Genomic DNA, 24,600 nt, shown 5'->3' on the forward strand with positions numbered 1-24,600 from the left:
GGCTTTGTTAGCATTCTGTGTCCTCTGGGATCCCAGCAGGAAAGGGAGGCTCTGTTGAAGGGAAGCCGCTGGCTCATGCTTCATTGTGCTTGCTACCAGCTGCAGACTCCTCATCAGTTCTTTTAGAATCCAGTGGGTGAAGACAGCCAGCAGTCTGCCTGACTAAAAGGTAGCTGTTCTCGGGCAGGGAGCCCCTTCAGTTCATTCTTAGTTCATATTCTCTCCTTACAACTAAATTTGCATCCTCACGAACTGGAGCTTTCAGTGGGCGGGCCCTGCTCCAGAACCTCTCCTGTTGTCTCAGGTGTCTCGATTCAGGAAACTAAAGTGGGAAGACTCACCCTGCATGTGAATGCAGAAAGAGGAGAAAGTGTGCCAAGTTGTGTCATCACTCTGCTCCCTGACTGGAGGCATTGTGGTCAGCTCTCTCACCTTCTTGCCACCATGTCCTCCCTGCCCCCGCCCCTGTCATGATGGACGGTATCCCTTGACTGTAAGCCTGAATAAAATCTTTCCTTCTTTCAGTTGCTTCTTATCTGATGTCTTTATCAGAGCAGTGAGGACAGTAGTGAGCACAAGAGCTAATGTGGTATCAAAGAACAGGTTGGAGACCTGGAGACCAAGAGGACCCAAGCTTTGTAGAAAGCTACAGCCATCAAAATGGCAGCGTACTGGTGGTGAGAGAAGTGACCAACAGCCAGCGGAACAGAACAGAGAGAGTGGGAACAGACTCACATAAACTTGATTTAACAAAGGGGCAGTGGCGACATGATGGGGGAAAATGGTCTTTCAACTGCTAAAGCAGCTGGGCACTTACTTGCTAAGGCTGATTCTCAAAAAACAAACAAACAAACAAACAAAACTACAGTGTCCTGAAAACTAACATCCCAATGCAAATATAAGCCTAAAGGATAACACAGAAAATCTAGATGACATTGGCCTAGCGGTGACTGCTTAGGTCTGACACTGAAGGCACACAGGCTCAAAGAAGTAATTAGGAAGCCAGGTTTCTTTCACGTTTTGTTTTGTGAAAGACGCTCAAGAATATGAAAGGGTGAACCACAGGAAAAAGTCGTGTCTAGCTAAAGGCCGGGAGATAAACTAGACAAAGTTTAGAACAACAAGAAGACAGCCTGCCCGAAAAGTGGACCAAAGACCTCAGCATTATACCGGAAAGGAAAAGACTCTTCACAGCATTGAAATACAGACTGAAACAGTGAGCTGCCACAGCACATCTATCAGAAAGAAAGTCCACAGGCCAGAGTGCTGACCACCAAGAGCTGAGGGAACGCCCAGCCACTGCTTGCTGGAGTGCAGCTTCTCTGGAAGGAGCTTGCCAGTTCCCAACACCTTACCTCTGCTCTGCATCCCCAATGCATGGTATTTACTCAAATGAGTTGAAAGCTGCGTCTGAACTTAAAACTTGCCTTTTCAGGCTTATTCATAATTCTGAGAACTTGGAAGCAACCACAACATCCTCCAGGAGGTGAGCTCTGAATTGTCCAGGGGAATCATTCACAGGAAAAAGAAAAGAGCTGACAAGCAATGAACTCAGGAAGGAACCGTAAATGTGTGTTGCTAAGTGAAAGAAGTCAGCCTGAAAGGCTACGTGCTGTATGAAATTCAAGAAATTGTGAAATTTGAGAAAAAGCAAAAATACACAGACGTTAACAACATCAGGAGCCCTGAGGTGCTTTTGTTCCTAGCGTCTAGCATCCTAGAATGGCTGGCTTACTACTGCCTGTTAACTCCTGGTGCAATAGATCCAAGGCATTTTTTTGGCCTTCTGAGTGTGTCTGCATGCAAATGTGTATACTGATGTATTCTGTTTGACTGAGTCACCCTGACTCAAGAAACAAGGCAGGAGTATAATTGAGTGTGTTTCTAGCATGATTCAGGCCTCCTCACGCAGCACACCCTTGTGAACCTGCATCCAACCACACATGTGCCACCACACAAGCAAACATTCACAAACACTCCACTCACACACAACAATGGAAAAAAAGGTATCATCTTCCCAGTTAACATAAGTAGACTGTCCATTTGATTTTGATTTGCTTTTCTGAGAGACCAGTGATGTGTATATTTCTAGGTACTTATTGGCCATTTATATATATTTCTGAAAATGTTTACTGAACTTTCTGTTGGTTTACTTTTGTTAACATTTCTGTTAATAAAATATATCATTAATATTTTATTAATAATTAATATAATAATAGCCTATGACTATTTTTATTAATTTTATTAATAGATAATTCAAATAATTGGATTGTTTTTCTTTTATGCTACTGTGTAAGAAGTATTTTTTTTAATGTAGTCTAGGTACTAGTTCTTTAATGAATATGCAACTTGGAAGTGCCTTCTTCTGGGGCTGGTGAGATGCTCAGCATAAAACTCTTAAGCATATTTCAGTCCCTGGAGCCCATGTGAGAACACTGATCTGATGTACACATCTGCAGTCTCACCTACCATGGGGAGATGGTAGGAGAGAGAGAATTGCCTGCAAGCTCACAGCCAACTGCCTGGAGTACGCAGAGCAGCAGAAACAAGAGAGAACGGCCATCTCTCCGGGGGCTGGAGAGATGGCTCAGAAGTTAAGAGTACTTGCAACTCTTGCAGAGGACCTCAGTTCAGTTTTCAGGACCCACACCAAGTGGCTTACAGCCACCCGTAACTCCTGTTCCAAGGGATCTGATGCTCTCTTGTGGTCTCTGTGGGCACTGTATGCGCGAGGGGCACATACACACCAACAGAAACAAAATGTTAGGTTTGGTGGTGGCACGCACCCTTAATCCCAGCACTTGGGAGGCAGAGGCAGGCAGATCTCTGAGTTTGAGGTCAGCCTGGTCTGCAGAGTGAGTACCAGGACAGCCAGGGCTGCACAGAGAAACCCTGTCTTTAAAAAACAAAAAATTACAAATGTAAAAGTTGTCCCTTGAGCTGCACATGTATGTTGTGGCATGCAAAGGCACATGTGCCCGTGTCCGGGTGTGTGTGCACCCAACACCTCCCCCACACTAATAATAAGGGTAAATAATACGCACCCAAATTGCTACTTCCTACCATTCAGTTCTCTCTGACCCCTCTCCTTCCTCCTTCTGTGCTGTCTTTTGATGTGTGAAGTTTTTAAATCCTAAATTTTAATTCATCTATTTTTTTCTTTTGTTGCTTTTGCTTTGGGTGATGCACATAAGAATCTTTTGCCTAATCTAAGCCACAGAGGTTTCCTTCGAACGGTTTTATAGTTTTCGTTCTTGTATTTTGTCCTTTGATCTATGTTGAGTTAATCATCTTTTACTTAAGTGCTGGTGATTGAACTCCCGGCCTCATACAGGTTAGGCAAGTGCTCGACCCCTGTGTTACACCCTCAAGTGGGTTTTTAAATTTACTTATTTATTTATTTGTTTGTTTGTTTAAAAATATGATAGAAGCCACTCTCCAGTCCCTCACTGGTGGATATGCAATTGTCTCAGCACCTCAAGTCAGAAGAGACTATTCTTTCCCCACTGAACAGAGTCTTGTAGAAGCCTATGGCTTGATTTCTGGCCTCTCAGTTTTATTCCGTTAAGCTGTGTCCACCTTTACATCAGTCCCACAGTTGTGATTACTGTAGATTTATAGTTAAGTTTTGACATCAAGAAGTATAAGGGGGGGGTGGTAGTGCATGCCTGTGTAATCCCAGCAGTAGGGAGGCTGAGGCAGAGGAATTACTACAAATTAAAGTTCAGCCTACACTACATAGTGAGACCTGTCTCAAAAGAAAAACAAAACAAAAACAGGAAAGTATGAGTCATCTGCTTTTGTTCCTCTCTGAAACAGTATTTTTTACATTACTTTGTGTGTTCACTTTCTGTGTGGGTATGAGGGTGAGTGTGTCATGGCACACGTATGGAGGTCAGAGGACAACTTGCTGTAGCTGACACTCTCCTTCCATCATTGCGGGTCCCAGGGACTAAACTCAGGTCACAGGCTTGGTGGCAAATGTCTTTAACCACTGAGTCATCTTTCTGGCTTCTCCAAAATAATTTTGGCTATTCTGTGTCTCTTGAACTGCCATATGAATTTTAGGATCACTTTCATTTCTGCAAAGAGGGGCAGCTGGAATTTTTATAGGCATTGCCTTGGATACACAGGTGGAACTTGGCAGTATTACCCCCATAATACTACCAGCTCTTTCAATCCACAAACAACAAAATCTTCTGATTTATTTAGTATTTACTAATGCCTTTAAATACTGCTTTGTGGTTCTCAACGTAAAAGCCTTACAATTCATTTGTTGAGTTTCTTGGTAAGGTTTTGTCACTTGATATTTACATAGATGCTATTGTAAGTGGAATTTTCCCCCTACTTTTATTTCAGTTTTGTTTTTTGAAACAGGGTTTCCCTGTGTAACAGAGCCCTGGCTGTCCTGGAACTTGCTTTGTAGATGAGGCTGGCTTTGAACTCACAGAGATCTGCCTGCCTCTGCCTCCCTAGTGTTGGGACTAAAGGTTTGTGTTACTATACCTGGGTCCTTAGTCTTATTTTACTTATTAAATTAATTTTAAAACAATGTCTCAGCAGTCCAGGGTGGCCTCAAATTGATTTTGTAGCTAAGCATGACTTTGAACATCTGATTTTCCCGTCCCCACCTCCTACGCACCCAGACTATAGATGTGACATTATATCCAGCTAATTTCAAGTTATCCATCACTTGTGTTGCTTGTTTGTTTGTTTGTTTGTTTAGAGAGGGTCTCCTGTAGTTTCAGGGGGTCTCCATCCGACTGTGTAGCAGAAGATGTCCTTTAATCCCCTGCCCCTCCCCCCAAGTGCTAAGATGACAGGTGAGTGCCATGCGTCTGGCTGCATGCTGTCTTTTGAAGAAGGCAACTGTTTTCTCTGTAGAGCAGGGAGATGATAGCGCGGTGTGTGGGTGTGTTTCTATGACAGCCTGTGTGCTGTTGCTGGGGTTGTGTCACGTAACGTCAAGTCACAGATGGAGAGTTAAATTCTGTGACAGGAAGGGGAACGTGTCTGACTAACTTTTCCCATACCACCTTCACTTTGGTGGCTCCCTGGGCTGGGAAAGTTTGAGCAGAAGTGTGAGTTTGTGTCTAAAGAGTTCTCATTTCTTCTAGATGCCTTCCCCGACCCTTCATGGGTAGCATCTTCTGGAGGAACAGGGACTCCCATAGGAGGCAGGGGATGTGTTGGCTTTTCTTCCTTCCTTTCTTTTCTCTTTTCTTTTCTGTTTGAGATGGGACCTTATGTAGCCTAGGCTGACCTCAAATTCAGGATGTAGACCTGAGGATGGTCCACGTGCTGACATTTCAGGTGTGGTGCCCCCATGCCTGGCCACTGTCCTATTTTATTTATCAGCTTTTTGTATGTACTGTGGAGAGGTAGGTTTTATTCAGGTACCGTGCTAATGTCAAAACTGGACACCCGACTCTTCTCTTTTACATATAAATTAGACCAGAACGGGCTTCTTGATGAGCCAAATGTCTAGAGAAAAATGTTGAGAATGATAAGACCAGCAAGGTGGGGCCAGAGGAGACTGAGGAGAGAGTCCCCAGGAAAGACCCAAGGATCAGTCAGATGGCAAAGATCTGAAGGAATGGGGGGCCATTTGAGGTAAATATCTCTTTGCCCTTCCCCGCGACCATCCCTCTGCCCATCCCTCTGCCCCTTCTCTTGTCAGAGGGGCTGAATGCTCAGTCTTTGAGTGAGTCTGCTCTGCTGTGACAGGGAGGCGTGGGTTGGGGAGGATGGGCGGAGGGGTGGGTTCGTGCTGGCGCTGACCTCAGAGGGAGAATATGAGCAACGGTGTCAGATGATGAGCTGCACAGGGTGCCTGTGGTGGAACACGTGCCGGGGAACGAGTCAGTCTCCGGCTCCTGCCTTCTTCGCCAGGTGCGAGCAGCTTGGGAACTCAGGGTTCCTGAGGCAAAGCTGGGCAGAGTGGAAGAGAAAGAGTAAAGGTTCCAGGAGGACAAGGTAGAGAGTACAGACAGGACAAACTACCTTCTTTCTTAGAGTGTGGGATGGGAAAGCGGGAACTTGAGGAGCACAGTGCGGACCCTTCTGGGGCTGATAAGTGACTAGCACATTTCCGTGCTAAAGGATGTGACAGACCGGCAGGGGACTGAGGGAGGATGACGTGTGGTTTTGGATTCTTTTCATTTTTTTTTCTATTTTTGCATTATCATTTTTTGCGCTTCATCATTTATTTAGATGGTGAAGCTCTCACAGTAAGTTTTTACAAGCTCTTAAACACAGACATATTATTTCTTCCACAGAACAATAACCATATATTCCCAGACAGTATAAATATATGGTTGAACTAGCAGAAATACACATCACTATTTTATTGATTACATAATAAAATTAAACGATCAAGTATCCAATTATTAAGTTACATGGCTTGAAAGGTCTATAAAATATATCTGCTCAGTTTATTAGGAGATCTCACTTTTTCTTTTTTTTTTTTTTTGCAAGAGAGGTAGGTTGATTCTTTTTATTTTTAAAGCAAGGTCCTCTGCGTATCCTAGTGACCTAGTACTTACTGCACAGAGAAACGGGCCTCATGCTGTTTACCTTCGTGCCTCCTCCTCCCAAGCACTGAGACTACAGACTCCTGGCACCATGGCAAGTTGTGTAGTTTAGATTAGAGAACACGGAGGAATGGTCTGCGAATAATTGCTGACATTTCAAACAAACATTAGCTTATTAATCAATTAAACATTCTCATGTTCCTTATGCCTTTTGGGTTCAAATTACACATTTGTTATTCTGTCATGAAGCAGTACATGTGTATGAGCTGGGGATTCAACCTCAGGCCTCAGGTTGCTTAGCAACTCCTTGCCCTCCACTGAGCCCTCTCTGCAGACTCCATCTTTTTTTTCCCCCTTTCTCTTTTGAGATAGGGTCTCACTATGTAGCCCTGATTGGCTCTGTAATCTGCCACTATGTCTTAGTTCCCATTTATCCTTTTTAAAATTAAAATTTTATTAACTCAACTTGAACAGTCTAAACTCCATTATAAATACGGTCCATTGGATCCTCTTAAATATTTTAAATTCCATGTCTAAATTTAACACCAAGTATATTTGGTTTTCTTTTTAGGCATTTAGATGCATGACAGGGCAGTATCTTTTTAGACATAGTCTTGCAATGTAGCCAAGATTAGCCTCGGCTTACTGTGTAGCTTAGGCTGTCCCTGAACACTTTATCTTCCTCCTTCAGCCTCCTGAATTCTGGGATTTTAAATGTATAATACCACTAGTCCAACATCTAACCCTAATGAGAAAAAAAAAACAAAACAAAACACAAAAACTCCCTAACTACTTAAATGCTTCTTATCAGCCTAACAAAGGTTTACATTAAGCAATCATGATTCCTGGAAAGATTATAATTGATTACAGTCAGCATGCAAACATCTCCAACTTAGAATCATGTCCTAGCTAGGATTACTATTGCTGCGATGGAACACCATGACCAAAAGCAACATGGGGATGAAAAGTTTTATTTGGTTTACACTGTGCATCTTGGTTCATCACTGAAAGAAGTCCAGACAGGAATTCAAGCAGGGCTGGATGTTGGAGGCAGGAGCTGATGCAGAGGCCATGGACAGGTGCTGCTCACTGGCTGGCTCCTCATGGCTTGCTCAGCCCACTTTCTCATAGAACCCAGACCACCAGAATGACCCCACCCACCATAAGCTGCCCCCCCCCAACACTAAATAAGAAAATACTTAACAGCTGGATATTATGGAGGCATTTTCTCAGTAGAGGTTCCTTCCATTGTGTCTCCATTTTCATCTCTAATTTTAGTAGTCAGTATCTTCATTCTCCATTGTTTGAAAATGACTTTGGCCAAAGGTTTGTTAAACAGATCGATTTTCTTCCCCAAAGAGTCATTGATGCTTTGTTGTTGTTCTCAGTTTGTTTCTTGTTGGAGGTACCCTGCTGGTTGAGGTTGCAGTTCTTGCCTGGACCAGATAGACATTAGGAGCTCCAGCTGAACCCCCTTCCCTCGGCGGGCTCCCCTGCGCTCTGCCTGACTTCATTTGGAGAGTTCCTTTAGATACAGATTCCCCTAGCCACGCTTGATATATGGCTTCTGACACAACTCCCTGCTAGCTCTCTTCCCTCTGCACCTATATGCAAATCAAGCATCCCTGAAGTGCCTAGTTTCAACCAATTATGTACACCTATTCTTGGAGCCCAGTAACCACTCCCCTAGGGTTATATATTCTTTGTTCCCTGGAATTAAAGTTGAACTAGCCATCAGCTGTTCCCAGGGTGTGTGATCCCTGTACGGAGAACCAGTTTCTGTTTTATTTCTTTTAGCCCTGACTTTAATGATTTCTTCTATATTGTCCCTTCTTGGTTTTCTAGCACTCAACTGTGTCGTTGAGCTATTAAAATGACATCACACCAGTTTTTTGAGGCAGCACTTAGTGCTATGGACAGGCCTCCTGAAACTGCCTTCATTATGCCACATACAATGGGGTTTGCTGTGTTTGCATTTTCCTGCAGTTCAACCTCACTCATTGTTCTTTCAGTTGTGAGTTGTTGATTCCATGAGTTTGCATACTTTCCACCATACCTATTTTGGATAGATCTATTTCTGGATATCTGTGATATCCAGCTTCCACCCATGGTGGTCAGATAGGATTTAGGATATTTCAATTTTCTCATACCTGTTGAGACTTGGTTTGTGGCCTAAGATGCTGTTAATTTTGAAGAAACTTCTACTGGATGCTGAGAAGACAGTAAATTCTTTAGTGTTTGTGTGGACTGTTCTATAGATGTCTGTTAGGTCCGCTTGATTTATGGAGTTATTTAACTCCAGTCTTTTTCTGTTTAGTGTTTGCCTTGAGATAACATGTCTATAGGTACAAGTTGGACATTAATGTCAACATCACTGTGTTAGGGTAATATTTGAGCTATAGTACTGTTTCTTCCATTTAATTGGATGCCATTTTTGATGCACAGTGTTTAAACTCTTGCTATATTTTTCCTTTCATGAGCATGTAGTCTTTTTCTATCTTCTCTAAATACTTGCACTTTGACATCTATTTAGTCAGATATTAAAATAGCTTGCTTCTTGGTTCCATTTGTGTGGAATATTTTTCCTATCCTTTTATCCCAAGGTGAGGTATGTTTCTTGGGGAAAGCAGAAAGATGGATTCTGCTTTCTAGTCCAGTGTGTTAGTGTGTGTCTCTTTCTTCTGGAACTTAGGTGCTGTGGAGGGGTGCTGCTTACTGGCTTGCTCTTCCTAGCTTGCTCAGCCTACATTTTAACAGAGCCGAGGACCACCAACCCAGAGAGCCTGTCTTCCAATGGATGACTCTAGCTTGTGTCAAGGTGACACAAAACTAGCCAGCAGAATCACTATTGAAATGATTATATCTTTAAAACTACAAGCACATTAGGAAATTATATATTTAAAACATTATATCTTTAAAACTCTCAAGCACAATGAGGCAACTCTATAGCTCTCCGGGTCAAATCCTTTATAAAAACCTTTGTAGGAGCATTAACAAACATACTGGCTGTCCCATCATAGTGTCTAGCATGAGTGGCATTTGTTTCACTGCTGATGCTCATTTTAGTGCTTAGGTCTTTTATGTGATTGTGAAAAGGGACCAAGGAGGCCTGGGACCTCTGCCTGTGTCTGTGGTGAGCCTGAGGACCACTGCAGGTCAGGAGAAAAGACACACTGGGTGTGAAGTGGAGACAATCAAGTAACCTGTTCCTCATCACCTCCACCTCATGTGAGTTGTCTGTTGAAGGGTGCAGCCCTCTTTACCAGGGAACTTTGTGCATAAGTGGCCGAGGAGGGAAGGAAATCAAGCTGAGCCTGGGAGAGATAGAAGTTTAGCTGTTCGTTGGGTTTCATGTAGTCAGCCAGTGACAAGTGAACCCAGCAACTCCTGTGCCAGTGTCCCTCAGAGCACTGTGGCCACAGATTCCAGCCTGCTTTCTGCCTCTCCATGTTTCTACACACTTCTCCTGTGGCCAGCCCTTATCCAGAGCCGCAAGAGGAAGAATATCCAGGAAATGTGATCTTATCTTCTCTGAGATGGTAGAAAGAACATGACAGCTCCAATTTTTCCTAATGTTAAAGGATCCTTGCCCACTGAGAACACTGTCACTGAATGACTGTAATTTGAAGTTACCACGTCAGGAGGCCTGGGTACTCTCCTTGTCAGAGATGCAGGGCCCCAGGCCCATATTTGGGCCCACGAACATCTATGTGAGCATCTTAGTTAGGGTTTTTTTGCTGTGATAGAACACCCTGGCCAAAATCAACTTGGGTAGGGAGGGTTCATTTCAGCTTACAGATTATGAGTGCATTACTGTGGGAAGTCAGGGCAGGAACTTGAAGCAGAAACCTGAAGGCAGGAACTAAAGCAGAGACCATGCTACTGACCAGTTCCTCACGGCTTGTTCATCCCATTTTCTTATATAATCTAGGACCATGTGCCCTGGGATGCCATAGCCCCCAGAGAGCTGGGCCTCCCCACATCAGTCATTAATCAAGGCAATTCCCCACAGACTTGCTTATAGGACAAGTGTACGAAGTTTTTGTTGTTGTTGTAAGATTCCTTCTTATATATGCCTGATTTGTGTCAATTTGACAAAAAAACAACCAGCAGAGTCTAGAAAATTCAGTACACAGAGTTCCTTAGGGCTTTTAACTACACTCAACATTTAATAGTTCTGATATCTTAAATCCACACAGGCTTAGATCTGATGTCTCCTGGGTTCCTGCAAACCTCTGAACACCATTCCAAATGCTGAAATCATAGTAATGACCCAAACACTGGACAGAACCTACAGGTTTTCTGGAACATTCCAGGAAATGGAGAATGTGTATGCTGAGTTCTCCCAGGACCAGGAGCTTATACACCTAAACAACAGGGTGGAGGTCTTCCCCAGGAAGGAGGGAGGCCTGTGGTGACAAAGTCTGTTTAAGGGGAGATGAGGCTGCTGAAGGAATAGTCACAGGACTGTGTTGGCCAGTTGCATAACCTGGAGCATCAAGCTCTGCCTCACTCTCAGGGGAACCTTGGTTTACAGACACTGCGCTTCTGCATGATTCGAATGGAAGCAGGAGGGACCATGTCCGTGTTGCCTGGGCTTTGGGTGCCCTCTGGTGGTGGAATATTGATTTTTGGGTTTTCACAGTGTCGCCTCTGCAATCCACCTACAAGGTCATTGCTATTAAAATGAAAAGGCAAAGGGCTTGGGGTGTAACTCAGCAGAGGAGAGTGTGAGGCTCTGGGTTCAATCCCTACAACCAAACTGGCAGAGATGCTGGGCACCTTGTGTCCTCCCAGGGCTTAACTTTGTCTGCAGAACAGGCTGGTCAAAGTCTGAGGGGTAGGACAACATCACTAAGAAGGAGGAAAGGTCACACTGACTAGGGCAGAGCAGTTGGTCTCAAAGCCTGTCTGTGGCTGTCTGTAATATACTAGAAAGAACTCACCAGGGCCTTATATGGTCTTCTTTCTGGTCTTTTCTAGCCTAGACTTTAGGCCAGTGGTTCTTAGGGTGGGTTTTTTAAAGGGAAGGGGCAGAAGTAGGTATCAGGGTTCCCTTTAAGCAGCTTAAGACATGTATTGGGGTTTTTACCTAGAAAGTTATATAATTGGAATACTGCAACTAGGATTTGGGGAAGCTAGTGGTCTCTAGGGACCAAACTCATAAGATTTTACATCTCCCGTTCTATTCTCTGCTGCTGTCAGTTTCTTGGGGTCTGATGCTTTCAGACAGATCTACCACCCTCTGAGGAGGTAGGTCAGATAGGTCTCAGCACTGGTTCCCTAGGGAGGGAGGAAGACACTGGGGTGCTTTTATTCTCATGAGATAAGCAGCATTAGCTGCAGAAATGTGTATCGAGACAGGTATGTTCTTTTTTCGAAAATGACCGAGGAAGACAAAGACTTAGAATCTCAAGCCAGAGACTGTCTCCATGTTACATAGTTTCAGGGATATGACTGAGATGGAAGGCAAACCACACTCTGAAAGGACCTCCCAAGGCCATACCTCCTCCTCAAACTCCATTTTGGATGGAACTCAGGTGGTTTTAATGCCTGTGACAGTTTACAGAGGCAAAGCAAAGCATCTCATGTATTCTCACCAGCTAGGCTGACTTGTTTCTAGAAGAAAACACGAGCAACAAATCGATATCTGTCCCTTCAACACACTTAAAAAGGATTTCCTGGGATTGAGAGTTTGCCCAGTAATTAAGAACACTGGCTGCTGTTCCAGAGGATTGGGGTTCAGTTCCCGCATAGCAGCTCACAACTGGCTGTGACTCCAGTTCCAGGGACTTTGATACCTGCACACATACATACATGCAGGCAAAACAACAATGCACATAAAAATAAAAAACCAGTCATTAAAGAGATTCCTCTTTGGTGAGGAACTCAACAAGAACTCAGCAAATGCTTGCTTAATAATGTTGGGAAAGAGATTTTAGAGTTGGAAAACCCTTTGTTTTCAGGAAAGCAACATGAGGGCCAGAGAGCTAAACAACATTCATTCATTCATTTATTCACACATAATCCAAGTTTAGTTATTATTTCCTGTGTGTGAGAAGCTGGGGGTTTTTGTGTGAATTCAAAGGAGGAGGACGAGGAAGCAGCAGCACCAGGAATGAGGTAGCGAAGAAAGTAACCAGAACATGTAATGCAGACAACTGTTTAAATACAACTTTTCAAAAAGCAGGGGAAGGTCAGCAGAAAAGCCAAGATATCTGCTAGGAAAAGTTTTGTTTTTCAAGGGTCTCTATGTAGTTCAGGCTGGCTTTGAACTTACTGTGTAGCCCAGGCTGGCCTCAAACTTAAGGCGGTCCTCCTGCCTCATCTTCCATGGTGCTGGGATTATAATGTGTGCCACCATGTCTGGCTGTTGTACTTGAAGGTGACTTTCTACAAGTCGTGGCAGTGAGGTGTGACTGGTTTGTCCAGCTGTTTGTTTCAGGCTATGTAAGTGGTATTCAGGCAATGCAGACACTGTTGGGCCAATGGAGAAGTGGATCTCAGATCCACTGGTAATTCCAGTGTTGGGGAAGCCAAGGCAGGAAGAGTCCTGAAAGTGTGAGGTCAGCCTGTGCTCTGTAATGAGTTCCAGGATAGCCTGGGCTGCAGGACGAGACCATGTCTCAAAACCAAAAACAGGATGGGAGGGAGGGAGAGATGGAGAGAGAGAGAGAGAGCACCTGTCTTTTAGGAAATGTAGCATCTTTTCCTGGTTTGCTAGTTCTGAGATGTGAGAAAACACACTGGAACACAGAAACCAAGAAGCATTCTCAGACCTGATTTCTGGGGACACAGTGGAGGAGATGAGTTTGGAAGAGGTGGGTCCCGATCCTTCGGGTTTTTTTTTTTTTTTTTTTTTTTAAACAGCTGTATCACAGGGTTAAGAATGAAACTGGGCCCCTTCTTCCAGCTGTCACTGCTTCTCCAGCAGCAGCTGCCTGGAGTCTAGGTGCTGAGAGGGCCCCGTGGGGCACACAGCATCCTCCTGCTGGGTTTGCAGGGTAGAGTGAGGCCTGCAGACAGAGGAGAGCAGAGTGTGGAGAGTAACCAAATAGAGGAAAGCCTGCAGAGCACACACTCTGGCCCTAGAACTGCTTGGCTTACACATATACCCCAAGCCAGGACTTAAGATCCAGCCTGAGTGACTTCAAAACTGGTGTAGGCATAGACTGAAATGCTTAAAAAATGAGCACACAGGGCTGGAGAGAGGGCTCAGAGGTTGAGAGCACTGGCTGTTCTTCCAAAAGGTCCTGAGTTCAATTCCCAGCAACCACATGGTGGCTCACAACCATGTAGAGTGAGATTTGGTGCCCTCTTCTGATGTGCAGGTACACATGCAGGCAGAATGCTGTATAAATAAATCTTTTTAAAAATCCGTACACAACTTCACTTCTACTGCATGCCTGGCAGGGTACCTCACTAGAAAGATTAGCCATGATTTTCCCCAAGAGCCATACTGAATGTCAAGTAGCTTTTCCTAGGGAGCCTATTACTTTTCACCTCCATGTCACCTCAGGCAATGACAGACCATTGGAACATTCCACCTGCCTGGCTTGGAGAACTAGTCAGTTTATTGGGGCTACTTACAGAAGCATGACTAAGGAGTTTCTCAGAAGAGTGTGGGTTACAAGAGCATGGTTGAAGGTTTACTTACAGGAGTGCTGATGAGGTAGACACGAGCATTTCAGTCTGGCAATTGCTTCTTTACTATATCGAAGAAAATGTCCATATTCTCTTTTTTCTATAGTTCTTAAATTACATATTTTATTAGTTTCTTGAGATTTTCCTACAAGTCACACTTTTAACATATCCACCCCTCCCCAACTCCTCCAAGATCCATTTCCCCTACCTTCCCAACACTGTGTCCTCATCCCCCCTCCCACCTATTCATCAAGGCCAGTTTGTCTGACCTTCCACTGAAGGATGGGCAGCTCACAAGCTGCAATACTCTTGAAGGAACCTGACTCTGCCTGTGCCAGCAGCTGTCCATGGCCAACAGCTCCACAGCTAGGCGTGATGGGGTGTACCGTGAGCATGCATGGGACTCATGCATGCTGTCATAAATGCTGTGGGTTCATATCTGCAGCTGTCCCGTTGCATTCAGAAGACAGTTTCTTGGTATTCATTTGCCACCTCTAGCTGTCCACCCCTTCTCTTGCAGTCGTCCCTGAGCTTTGGAGGAGGGGTACAGTATAAACGTTTCATTTCAGGCCGAGCATTTCACAGCCTTATTCTTTGCACTTTGGCTAGTTGTGCATCTCTGTGTTATTCATCATCTACAGCAAAGAGGAGCCTAAGGTGAGAGTTTGGGGATGCATTAATCTAGGGGTATATGATAAGCCATTAGATGTCGGTTTAATAGTATGTTCATTTATCAGAATAACAGTAGGAAGTTCTCTCCTATGGCCTATGGCCTGTCTGGCCAAAGAGTCTTAGCCCAACCAATGATGTCAGGTATGGGGTCTATATTATGCAGCAGGACTTCAATCCAATAAGAAAGTGGTTGGTTACTTCCGTATCACACGGGCATGTCTTGTGAGGCCAGTCATTATTGAAGCTTTCAGGGTTCACAGCTCAGTAAGATTAATGATTACTTTTCTCCTCTGTTAGGCATGCAGAGTTCCTTCCAACAGCACAAAAGTTACCAGGAGGGATGAAACTTCTAGGAGAGTGACAGCTTAACAGCTTCATGTTCTGTGACTCATGCAGTAGCTTCAGCAATAGGTTCTGACTGTCAGGTTCTAGATGGTAAGCAGCAGCATAACCTGAAATTATTGGGGCTCATAGGCCCTCAGTGGACACAACTTTTTCATCCTTACTTTTGCTTTACTTCTTTATATCTTTCTAAATATATTCAAATATTGGGAGGGGGGTAATAGGGTCTCTAGTCCAGGCTGGCCTCAAGCTTCCTATGAGGCTGAGGATGCCTTGAACTGCCTCTTTCTGTCTCTACCTGCTGGGTTCTGGGATCACACCCAGGCCTTATGAGTTCTAGACAAACATTCTGTCAACAGAATGACATTCTACCCCTTCCAAATATTCTTTGCTATTCAATTAAATGACATGTAGCTAGGATAAACAAAAATGCTAAATTTATCCTTCTCTACTGAAACATGAAGTCTTATGGAAAAGTATTACAAAAATACAAGTGTTCATAAATTAAAGACACCCTGGGTTTCTTTATATAAAAGTACTTTTGCAGGACATGGTGGTGCACTTAATCCCAGCACTCAGGGGACAGAGGCAGGCAAGTCTCTTGAGTTTGAGGTCAGCCTGGTCTAGTGAGTTCCAGGACAAGCAGAGCTACATAGTGAGACCCTGTCTCAAAAAAAGAGATTTAATGTTTTGTGTGTGTCAAGTATTTTATCTACATATATGGATGTGCTCCATGTGCTTGAGGAGATTGGAGGAAGGCATCCGATCCCCTGTGAGCTACCATGTGGATGCTGGGGCTACAAGTACTTGTCAACTGCTGAGGCATCTCCCCAGCTCTCTAAGATGTATTCATATTGGAGGCTGGCCTAATTAGGGTTGTTAGCTAAATTGATGATGATAACAACAATAATTGCATTCTGAAGTGACATTTGTTTTGCCTCTTGATTTCTGGTTTTGTGCTTTTGCTGATAGTGCACTGACATGCTGGGAAAGAACCACATTGATTTAAACCTGATGAAGAGGTGAGCAGGCAGCAAAGTCTTAGTAAAGATTTTTGAAGGCACCTTTAGCAAAGGACACTTTCATGAAAATGGCCTCCCTTTCTCTAGCTGTTGCTTAGGATACATTTCAGGGAATTTTTCTATCTGAGGGTTTATGGTGGGTAATCTTGTCAGCTGATGGGACCTAGAATGACCACGGAAGCAAATCCCTGGACATGTCTGTGACAGATATCTGGATGTGTTTGAGGTGGAAAAACCTACCTTAAATGTGGACAGTATCCTTACAGCCTAGGGTCCCTGACTGAATAAAAGTGACAAAGTGAGGGGCTGGAAGGATGGCCCAGTGGTTAGGAGTGTATACTGCTCTTTCAGAAGACTGGGTTTGATTCCCACTGTTCATGTCAAGCAGGTTACAGCCTCCTGTAATTTGCACTCCAGGAACTCTGATGTCTTCTGGCATCCTTGGGCAGCCATACATATGTGTGTGTACCCACAAAGAGACACACATGCATACATACAATTAAAAATAAATCTTTAAAAATAACTTATTAAAGAAAATGGGGTGACACAGCATTCATCCTCTCTGCTTGGGGGCTATGGATGCAGTGAGAGCAGACACCTCCTGCTTCTGCCTCCGTGTCTCTAGCATGCTGGACTGTGGCTGGATCTGTGCGCCAGAATAAACCCTTCTTCCCTAAAATGGGCTTGTTAGGTGTTTTGTAGCAGCATCAGGAAAAGTAATTAACACAGGTGTCTGTGGAACAGAAGGCCTGGAATCTTCTGTGGAATGTCACAGTTCTGTTAACTCACGCCATATTCAGAATCTGGGAAGCTCGTTCAATAGAGAGAACGATGATAGCTAAATTTCTGCAAGCTCACTGCATTCAGTGTGACATCATAGTTCCTAAAGTTTTATGCAAACAAGACCATTCAATAGCAGATAGGCAAATTGCATTATTCTAACACCCTGCACACTGTCACCACATGAAAGGGACTGCACATCGAATTTACCAGGTCTCCATGGTGCAAGTGTAAGCCATCTCTCCAGTCATCCCTGTCTATTATTTACGCTGTGATATATTTTTACTCATCAAAATCATCCCTGTTACTTCAACAGGTTGAGGATAGTCAACTGAAATAGATATCTAATTCAAACTGTGTTTTAAAAATAAAAACACTTAGTTTTCTATACTACAAGGACATTTGCTCAACCATGTTTATAGCAGCTCTATTCATAATAGCCAGAATATGGAACCTAGATGTCCCTCAACAGAGGAGTGGATACAGAATTGTGGTACATTTACACAATGGAATACTACTCGGCAATTAAAAACAAGGAAATCATGAAATTTTCAGGCAAATGGCAGGAACTAGAAAAGATCATCCTGAGTGAGGTATCCCAGAAGCCGAAAGACACACATGGTATATACTCACTTATAAGTGCTTATTAGACATATAATATAGGATAAACACACTAAAATCTACTGTTTTAAAGAAGCTAAACAAGGAAGACCCTAGGGAAGATGCTCAATCCTCATTCAGAAGGGCAAACACGACAGACATCAGAAGCAGGAGCCTACCACAGATGGCCTCTGAAAGACTCTGGTGATCAAGGTATTGAAGTTGAGAAGCTGAGACTCATAGCCAAACTTTGGGCAGAATGCATGGAATTTTATGAAAGGGGGAGATAGAAAGACCTGGAGGAGATAGGAGCTCCATGAGGAGACCCTCAGAGCCCCCAAAAAACAAAACCACTAGGCTCTGAGGGCCCTGTAGAGACTGATGACCAAGGACCATACATGGAGAGGACCTAAAACCCATGCTCAGATGTAGCCCATAGACCTTGTCTAAGTGGGTTCCCTTGTAAGTGGAGCATGAACTCAGTGGCAGGCTCTCTGGTCACCTCCCCCTGGAGGGTACAGCCTTGCCAGACCACAAAGGAAGACAATGCAGCCAGCCCTGATGAGACATGATAGGCTAGGGTCAGATAGAAGGGGAGGAGGTCCTCCCCTATCAGTGGACTAAGGGAAGAGCACAGGGGAAGAAGAAAGGGAAGATGGGATTAGGAGAAGGGTGGGGGCCACAGCCAGGGTACAAAGTGAATAGATTGTAATAAATAATTAAAATAAAAAAAAACGCACTTCATTTTCATTATATAAGAAAGAAATGTAGGAGAGAAAGAGGGAAAGGACAGGGCCATGCTCCATAAGGCCAGAGAGCAACACACCCTGGGGAACAGGGATCTCATTTTGGATGACATGGCTGGGGTGGTCACACGGTCTCAGCTCAGCAGACATGGCTCCATGGAGCAAAGTGGTGGGGCTATGGAAAAGAAAGGAGTGGCTACTGACCGCTCACGGCCCTTAAACAGCTCCCCTGCTGAGTCGGGAGAGGAAATGCCCATTCATTCTGGGTAACATACTCAATGAGAAAGTGCGTGTTTGCCCAGAAGGTGGAACATCTGAGTGGGGTATGAGCAGACAGGTGGGCAGGGCTGGGCCTTCAGAGAGCGGCAAACCAGGGGTGGAAAACAGTATTCTGTGTGTGTACACACACATGCACATGTACAATTTTGAGCAGCCTGAGGTGAGGACTGGAGACTTGGAAGAGGGTGAGAAAGCCTAGATTATCTATGATGTGAGGAAGGATGAGCCAGAAAGCTTGTGTTTATCAGAAGTAGGCAGACAGGGTGGTTCATGCCTGTAATCCCAGCACTTAGAAGAGGCAGGACCTAGAGTTTAAGGCTAGGCTGGGCAGATCACCCAGCTCTCTCCCACAGTCTCTTCCTTCTCGGACTGAACCCAAACTTGAGGCCTCAGATCTGGGCACTCTATGCCTGAAGCCAGTCTCTCATAGCTCTGACTCAGAGAACTGGCGCTGTATCCTGTCTTACACTGGAAGTTTCTCTGTGACACAGGCGGTGAGCTGGGAAGCTGAATGAGCACCGTGGGCTCTTATGGCAGCCTGTGCTCACACCAGGTGCTCATTAGGACATGGTGCTGCCATGCTCTACTGGTCTGGGTGACCACATCTTACAGCAGCTTCAAGGTGCAGAGAAGAACATGTACTTAGAAGGCAGGCCCCACAAGGCCTGGCCCCTGACAGTTGGCCAGCCAAGAGCCACACCTTGGGCTGTCTTTCTTGGCAACTCTGAAGAGGCACAAACCTGTGCTGCTAAATAGGGAGGGTTGAAATCCTGCAGTCCCCTCAAAGAAGCACTACCTGCTTGACAACAGGGGAAACAGGCCTGGAGAAGGAAAAGCCGTTTGCTCAGCATCAGCAGGAAAATGTGAAAAGCAGCCCAAACCTGGAGATGTCTCTTCTTCGGCTGTAATCTAGACTAACTGATCCCCTCACAGATGTTTCATGGTGACCTGCAGAAGGCACAAGTCATTCCGGAAGATTCTTGGCTCCACATACATAGTTCATTTGTGCACCTAAGCATAGCTACTGGTTGACTAGGATGGAGCAACTGCATGTAGGTCTACATGGTGTGGTCCCAAAATCTATGCTGATATGGTCCTGGGCAGCCCTTGACTGAAAAGAGACCATCGCCAATAAAACTCTGGGTTCTTGCATGAAAACAAAACAAACAAAAACCCTGCTAAGACCAGTGTTCAACATACCAGTGTGGCATGCGGTGTTGGAGAGTGGCATATAGCAGTTTGGAGAGGTCTGACAGACAGACATGATGGTTTGGAATAGAAACACAAAGAGAAAGACTTCGGGGCACAGTGGTGGAAGAGACTGCTGGCTGCATTTGCTGTTAGTGGAGACTGCTGTATAGATTGCTGAAAGAAGCCCTGGACCCTAAACAGATGAGAGTACTAAAGGGGTCTGGGCCTTCTCTCCCCACTTTCTCCTACATGGAGTTGGGGGTTGGGAAGGAGGTTGAGGCCTAAACACCTTCAATAAAACAGAGTTTAAAAAACAAGTGCAGCATACCAGGAACAAGGGCTTAACAGAGGGTGACTGGAGCGCATACGGGCAGTGTGATGGTAGGGAGTTCTGATTTACCTCCAACAGCAATGCCAAGGCAGAGGAGGAAAGCCAATGATGTCAGTGGAAACCAACTGTCAGACACTGAGCTTCCACAGCACCAGGACACACTACTGAGGCCCAGGGGAACCCTTCCCAGCTGCCTAAGACAGGGCAGAAAACAGTTTCTGTGTCCTTCAGTCATAAAGCAGTTCATCCCAATGTCCTCAACTGAACATACAGACATGCTTATCATTTCTTAGGGAAAAACTGGTCACTGGAATCTTTTCCTCAGAGAAACTTAATGGGAAAAGCGGGCATCTGGAAAGGAAGTGTTAGAAAGTACAGCACACAAGGCAGGCACTACCTCAATACAGAAATTTTAATAAGTAAATATATGCTTTAGTTTCAGTGGTGGGAAAGACATAAACGGACGGCCGCCAGCCAGACCCGCGCACTCAGTACTCCTCCCCTTCTTCTGCCTCTGCCTCCACGGAATCCACGCCCACCTCTTCATAATCCTTCTCCAAGGCTGCCAGGTCTTCCCTGGCCTCTGAGAACTCCCCTTCCTCCATGCCTTCTCCCACGTACCAGTGCACAAAGGCACGCTTGGCGTACATGAGGTCAAACTTGTGGTCCAGGCGGGCCCAAGCCTCTGCGATGGCAGTGGTGTTGCTCAGCATGCACACGGCCCGCTGCACCTTGGCCAGGTCTCCCCCAGGGACCACGGTGGGGGGCTGGTAGTTAATGCCCACCTGACAGAGAAGGAGAAAACAGTGACTTGTACAATGACCTTAGAAATGGTAACTTCAGCAGGGAACTGTGGACCCTGCTCAAATACAAACATTCATACTGTAACTTTGGGGAATGGACACTCTCCTACACAAGCAACATGTATAAAGATTTTAAAGTACTTCCTTGAACCACCAGTGGCCAAACAGGAAACAACACTGAATCATCCTACATTCATCTAGTACAACCAAGGCCAAAAATGAGAACCCTGTCCAAGGCATGCTGTATGCTTAGTTAGAAGAAATGCGATTAAAATCTTCATGTGTAGAAAACACCCACGCAGCAGTGAGCTCTGGGAAGGATGATAAACACCTAGAGATATGCCAAGGTGGTGGTGATGTTTTACACCCTGATGAGCAAGTGGCTGTTTGCAGCAGCTCAGAACACAGCCAGACTGAAGCTGGGAACAGGTAAGGATGGAGATCAGGAAGCACACTCCCACTTTAAGAAGGAAGCTGTCTCCTTTGCTCCTCTCTGCTGGCGGGTCAACCAACATCACCTGTATAAAAAGCATCCTACACCTTGAATATGCAGAGATCATCTCTTGGCTTAGAAGGACAAACGGCTTTAGAGAATTCAGCTTTTCAAATCTATGGTTTTGAGAGTATGCTAATTTCTTTTTAATAAGTTAAAGGCTCTACATTTCTAATGCCGAGGCTGGCTGCAGATTCACTTCGTGGCCAAGAATGATCTTCAACTTGCTCTGGTGCTGGGATTAGAGGCATGTGCCACCATGAACACCCAGACAGAACTTTTTTAGAAAAGTGTTATGTCACTTAGCAACTGAACTACTTACTACGCATGCTTTCTCTGGAGCCTGACATGGAAAGGGGAATTCTTGGCCAAAGCTATGGCCCCGAGGCAGAGCCTGCTGCTTGCTGGCAGATACGACTGTCACAGCACCCAGTCCTACCTTAAATCCAGTGGGGCACCAATCGACAAACTGGATGGTGCGCTTGGTCTTGATGGTAGCAATAGCCGCATTGACATCTTTGGGGACCACATCCCCCCTGTACAACATGCAGCAGGCCATGTATTTGCCATGGCGGGGGTCGCACTTGACCATCTGATTGGCTGGCTCGAAGCAAGCGTTGGTGATCTCTGCCACGGACAGCTGCTCGTGGTACGCCTTCTCAGCTGAGATGACTGGGGCATAGGTGGCCAGGGGGAAGTGGATGCGAGGGTATGGCACCAGGTTGGTCTGGAATTCTGTTAAGTCCACATTCAGGGCCCCATCAAACCTCAGCGAGGCCGTGATGGACGACACGATCTGCCCGATCAGGCGGTTGAGGTTGGTGTACGTGGGGCGTTCGATATCCAGGTTGCGCCGACAGATGTCATAGATGGCTTCGTTATCCACCATGAAAGCACAGTCGGAATGCTCCAGCGTCGTGTGTGTGGTCAAGATGGAGTTGTAGGGCTCCACGACAGCGGTGGAGACCTGCGGGGCCGGGTAGATGGCAAACTCCAGCTTGGACTTCTTGCCATAGTCCACCGAGAGCCGCTCCATCAGCAGAGATGCGAACCCAGATCCTGTGCCACCTCCAAAGCTGTGGAAGATGAGGAAGCCCTGCAGCCCCGTGCACAGATCTGCCTGTGGTAAAACCAGAGCAGGTAAGCCAATGCCTGCCAAGCCACAACCCCGACCTCCACGACTTCCATTTCTGCAAACTGATGCAAATTCAGACTGTATACAACATACACAGGGCACTTTGAATACAGCAAGACCTATGGATGCTGCTCAACAGAGCAGGTGTGTGGGAGGTATTTTGGTAAACTCATGAAAGATTCCTGATTCTAACAGATTTGCCAAAATGTCTGTGCTTGGTAGTTTTCTGTCAACCTGACACAAGCTAAAGCCACCTGAGAGGAGGGATCCTTCATTAAAGAAAATGCCTGGTTAGGATCAGGCTTCAGGAAGCCGGGAGGGCATTTTCTTAGTGACTGATGGTGGAGGGCAAAGCCCATTGTGGGTGGTTTCACCTCTGGGTTTGTGGTCCTGGGTCCTATAAGGAAGCAGGCTGAGCAGGCCACAGGGAGCAAGCCAGTAAGCAGCACCCCTCCACGGTCTCTGCATCAGCTCCTGCCTCCAGGTTCCTGCCTTGTCTGAGCTTCTGTCCTGTCTTCCTTCCATGATGAACGGTGATGTGGAAATGGAAGCCAAATAAAGGCTCTCCTCCCTGAGAGGATTGGTCATGGTGTTTTACCACAGCCATGGTGGCCCTAACGAGGACAACGACCACTACCATCACCACAGACTCTCTCCATCAGGACAGCCAGCCTATGAAGCCTCCTCTGCAATCCTCTTACCAGTTTCCGGATCCGGTCCAGGACCAGGTCGACAATCTCCTTGCCAATGGTATAATGACCTCTGGCATAATTATTGGCCGCATCTTCCTTCCCAGTGATCAGCTGCTCTGGGTGGAAAAGCTGCCTGTAGGTTCCCGTGCGCACCTCATCTAGAGAGACCATATGTGCTGTGAGGCTTTCAGGCAAGGGCCGTTCAGTTCCACTGCATGTATGCCAACCGTGTCTCCTAGCCTTCGGTAACCCATACAGCACACACGTCCTTTCAGTGTCTTACCTGACAAAGGCACAGCATACAGTGGACAGCCTGTCTATTGTGTAGAGACTTGGGCGGGCTTCTGCTACCCAGGCAAGCCTCCAGCCAGGGCCCAGGCACCTACCGACCACAGTGGGCTCCAGGTCCACAAACACTGCTCTGGGCACATGCTTGCCAGCGCCAGTCTCGCTGAAGAACGTATTGAATGAGTCGTCCCCGCCGCCAATGGTTTTGTCGCTTGGCATCTGACCGTCAGGCTGAATACCATGTTCAAGGCAGTACAGTTCCCAGCAGGCATTGCCAATCTGGACACCCGCCTGGCCCACGTGGATAGAGATACACTCACGCTGGAAAACACAGCAAAATCATGACGCTTATTCACTTGAAACTGTATGACAGACAATTTTGTAAATTGCCCCAGAATCTATTTTCAAAATTTATTTACAACAATGCTCAAGTATTTCTTTTATCTCAAAACTGGCTGCCACCAGGTACGGTTGCAAAGACCCATAATCCCAGTACTCAGAAGGAAAGATTAGGTAGAGTTCAAGTCCAACTATCTCAAAACACACGCACATACACACACACACACAGAGAGAGAGAGAGAGAGAGAGAGAGAGAGAGAGAGAGAGAGAGAAAGAGAGAAAGCAGCTTGACAGCTCTAAACTTGTCCTGTTGTGATATATAGTTTCACCAACCCTGGCTGACATCAGACCAGTGGCAATCTTTTTGGCTCAGCCTCTGCAGTGCTAGGATCATAGATGTAAGCCATCATCACAGCAGCCTAACCATACTGCTGAGCAGGAGTTAGCCCCACAGCACAAATGTCTGCTCCTCTATAAAAACACGGTTAGTTTAGGCATTGGAGACCATGCAATGCCAACAATATCTCACTAGAGATAGCCATAATAATTCTCGGAAAAATTTATCAGGTTTTGACTGTGGCCTGACAAAAGGATATGACATACTCCAGGAAGGAACAACATAATTAGTCGCAAGTCACCCAGCCAAAGCCGAGATAGTCACTGTGTCTTCTACTTGCCCATCTAGATCAACCCTTTTTATTACTCCCCAT

The 24,600-nt window shown here is 45.5% G+C and overlaps 1 protein-coding gene across 1 annotated transcript; it reads right to left on the reverse strand.

The window, feature by feature from the left end:
* Positions 1-20,545: 20,545 nt before the first annotated feature.
* Positions 20,546-23,872, reverse strand: LOC110548597 (tubulin alpha-3 chain). The gene is made up of 4 exons (XM_021637019.2): positions 23,650-23,872; positions 23,273-23,421; positions 21,876-22,556; positions 20,546-20,925 (listed from the first exon to the last, which is right to left on the reverse strand). Exons 1-4 carry the CDS (start codon positions 23,768-23,770, stop codon positions 20,629-20,631), a joined length of 1,248 nt encoding a protein of 415 aa, XP_021492694.2. The 5' UTR covers positions 23,771-23,872; the 3' UTR covers positions 20,546-20,628.
* Between the last annotated feature and the right edge of the window lie 728 nt (positions 23,873-24,600).

This window comes from Meriones unguiculatus, chromosome 5 (genome assembly GCF_030254825.1).
Source record: "Meriones unguiculatus strain TT.TT164.6M chromosome 5, Bangor_MerUng_6.1, whole genome shotgun sequence".
Taxonomy (NCBI): Eukaryota; Metazoa; Chordata; class Mammalia; order Rodentia; family Muridae; genus Meriones; species Meriones unguiculatus.

Coding starts and splice junctions, on each gene's coding strand:
- LOC110548597 (XM_021637019.2), bottom strand. CDS start 23,770: ATGCCAAGCGACAAAACCATTGGCGGCGGGGACGACTCATTCAATACG. Junction 22,557..23,272: donor TGGACCGGATCCGGAAACTG/GTAAGAGGATTG, acceptor GTTTTACCACAG/GCAGATCTGTGCACGGGGCT. Junction 20,926..21,875: donor GGTGCCCCACTGGATTTAAG/GTAGGACTGGGT, acceptor CTTCTCTGTCAG/GTGGGCATTAACTACCAGCC.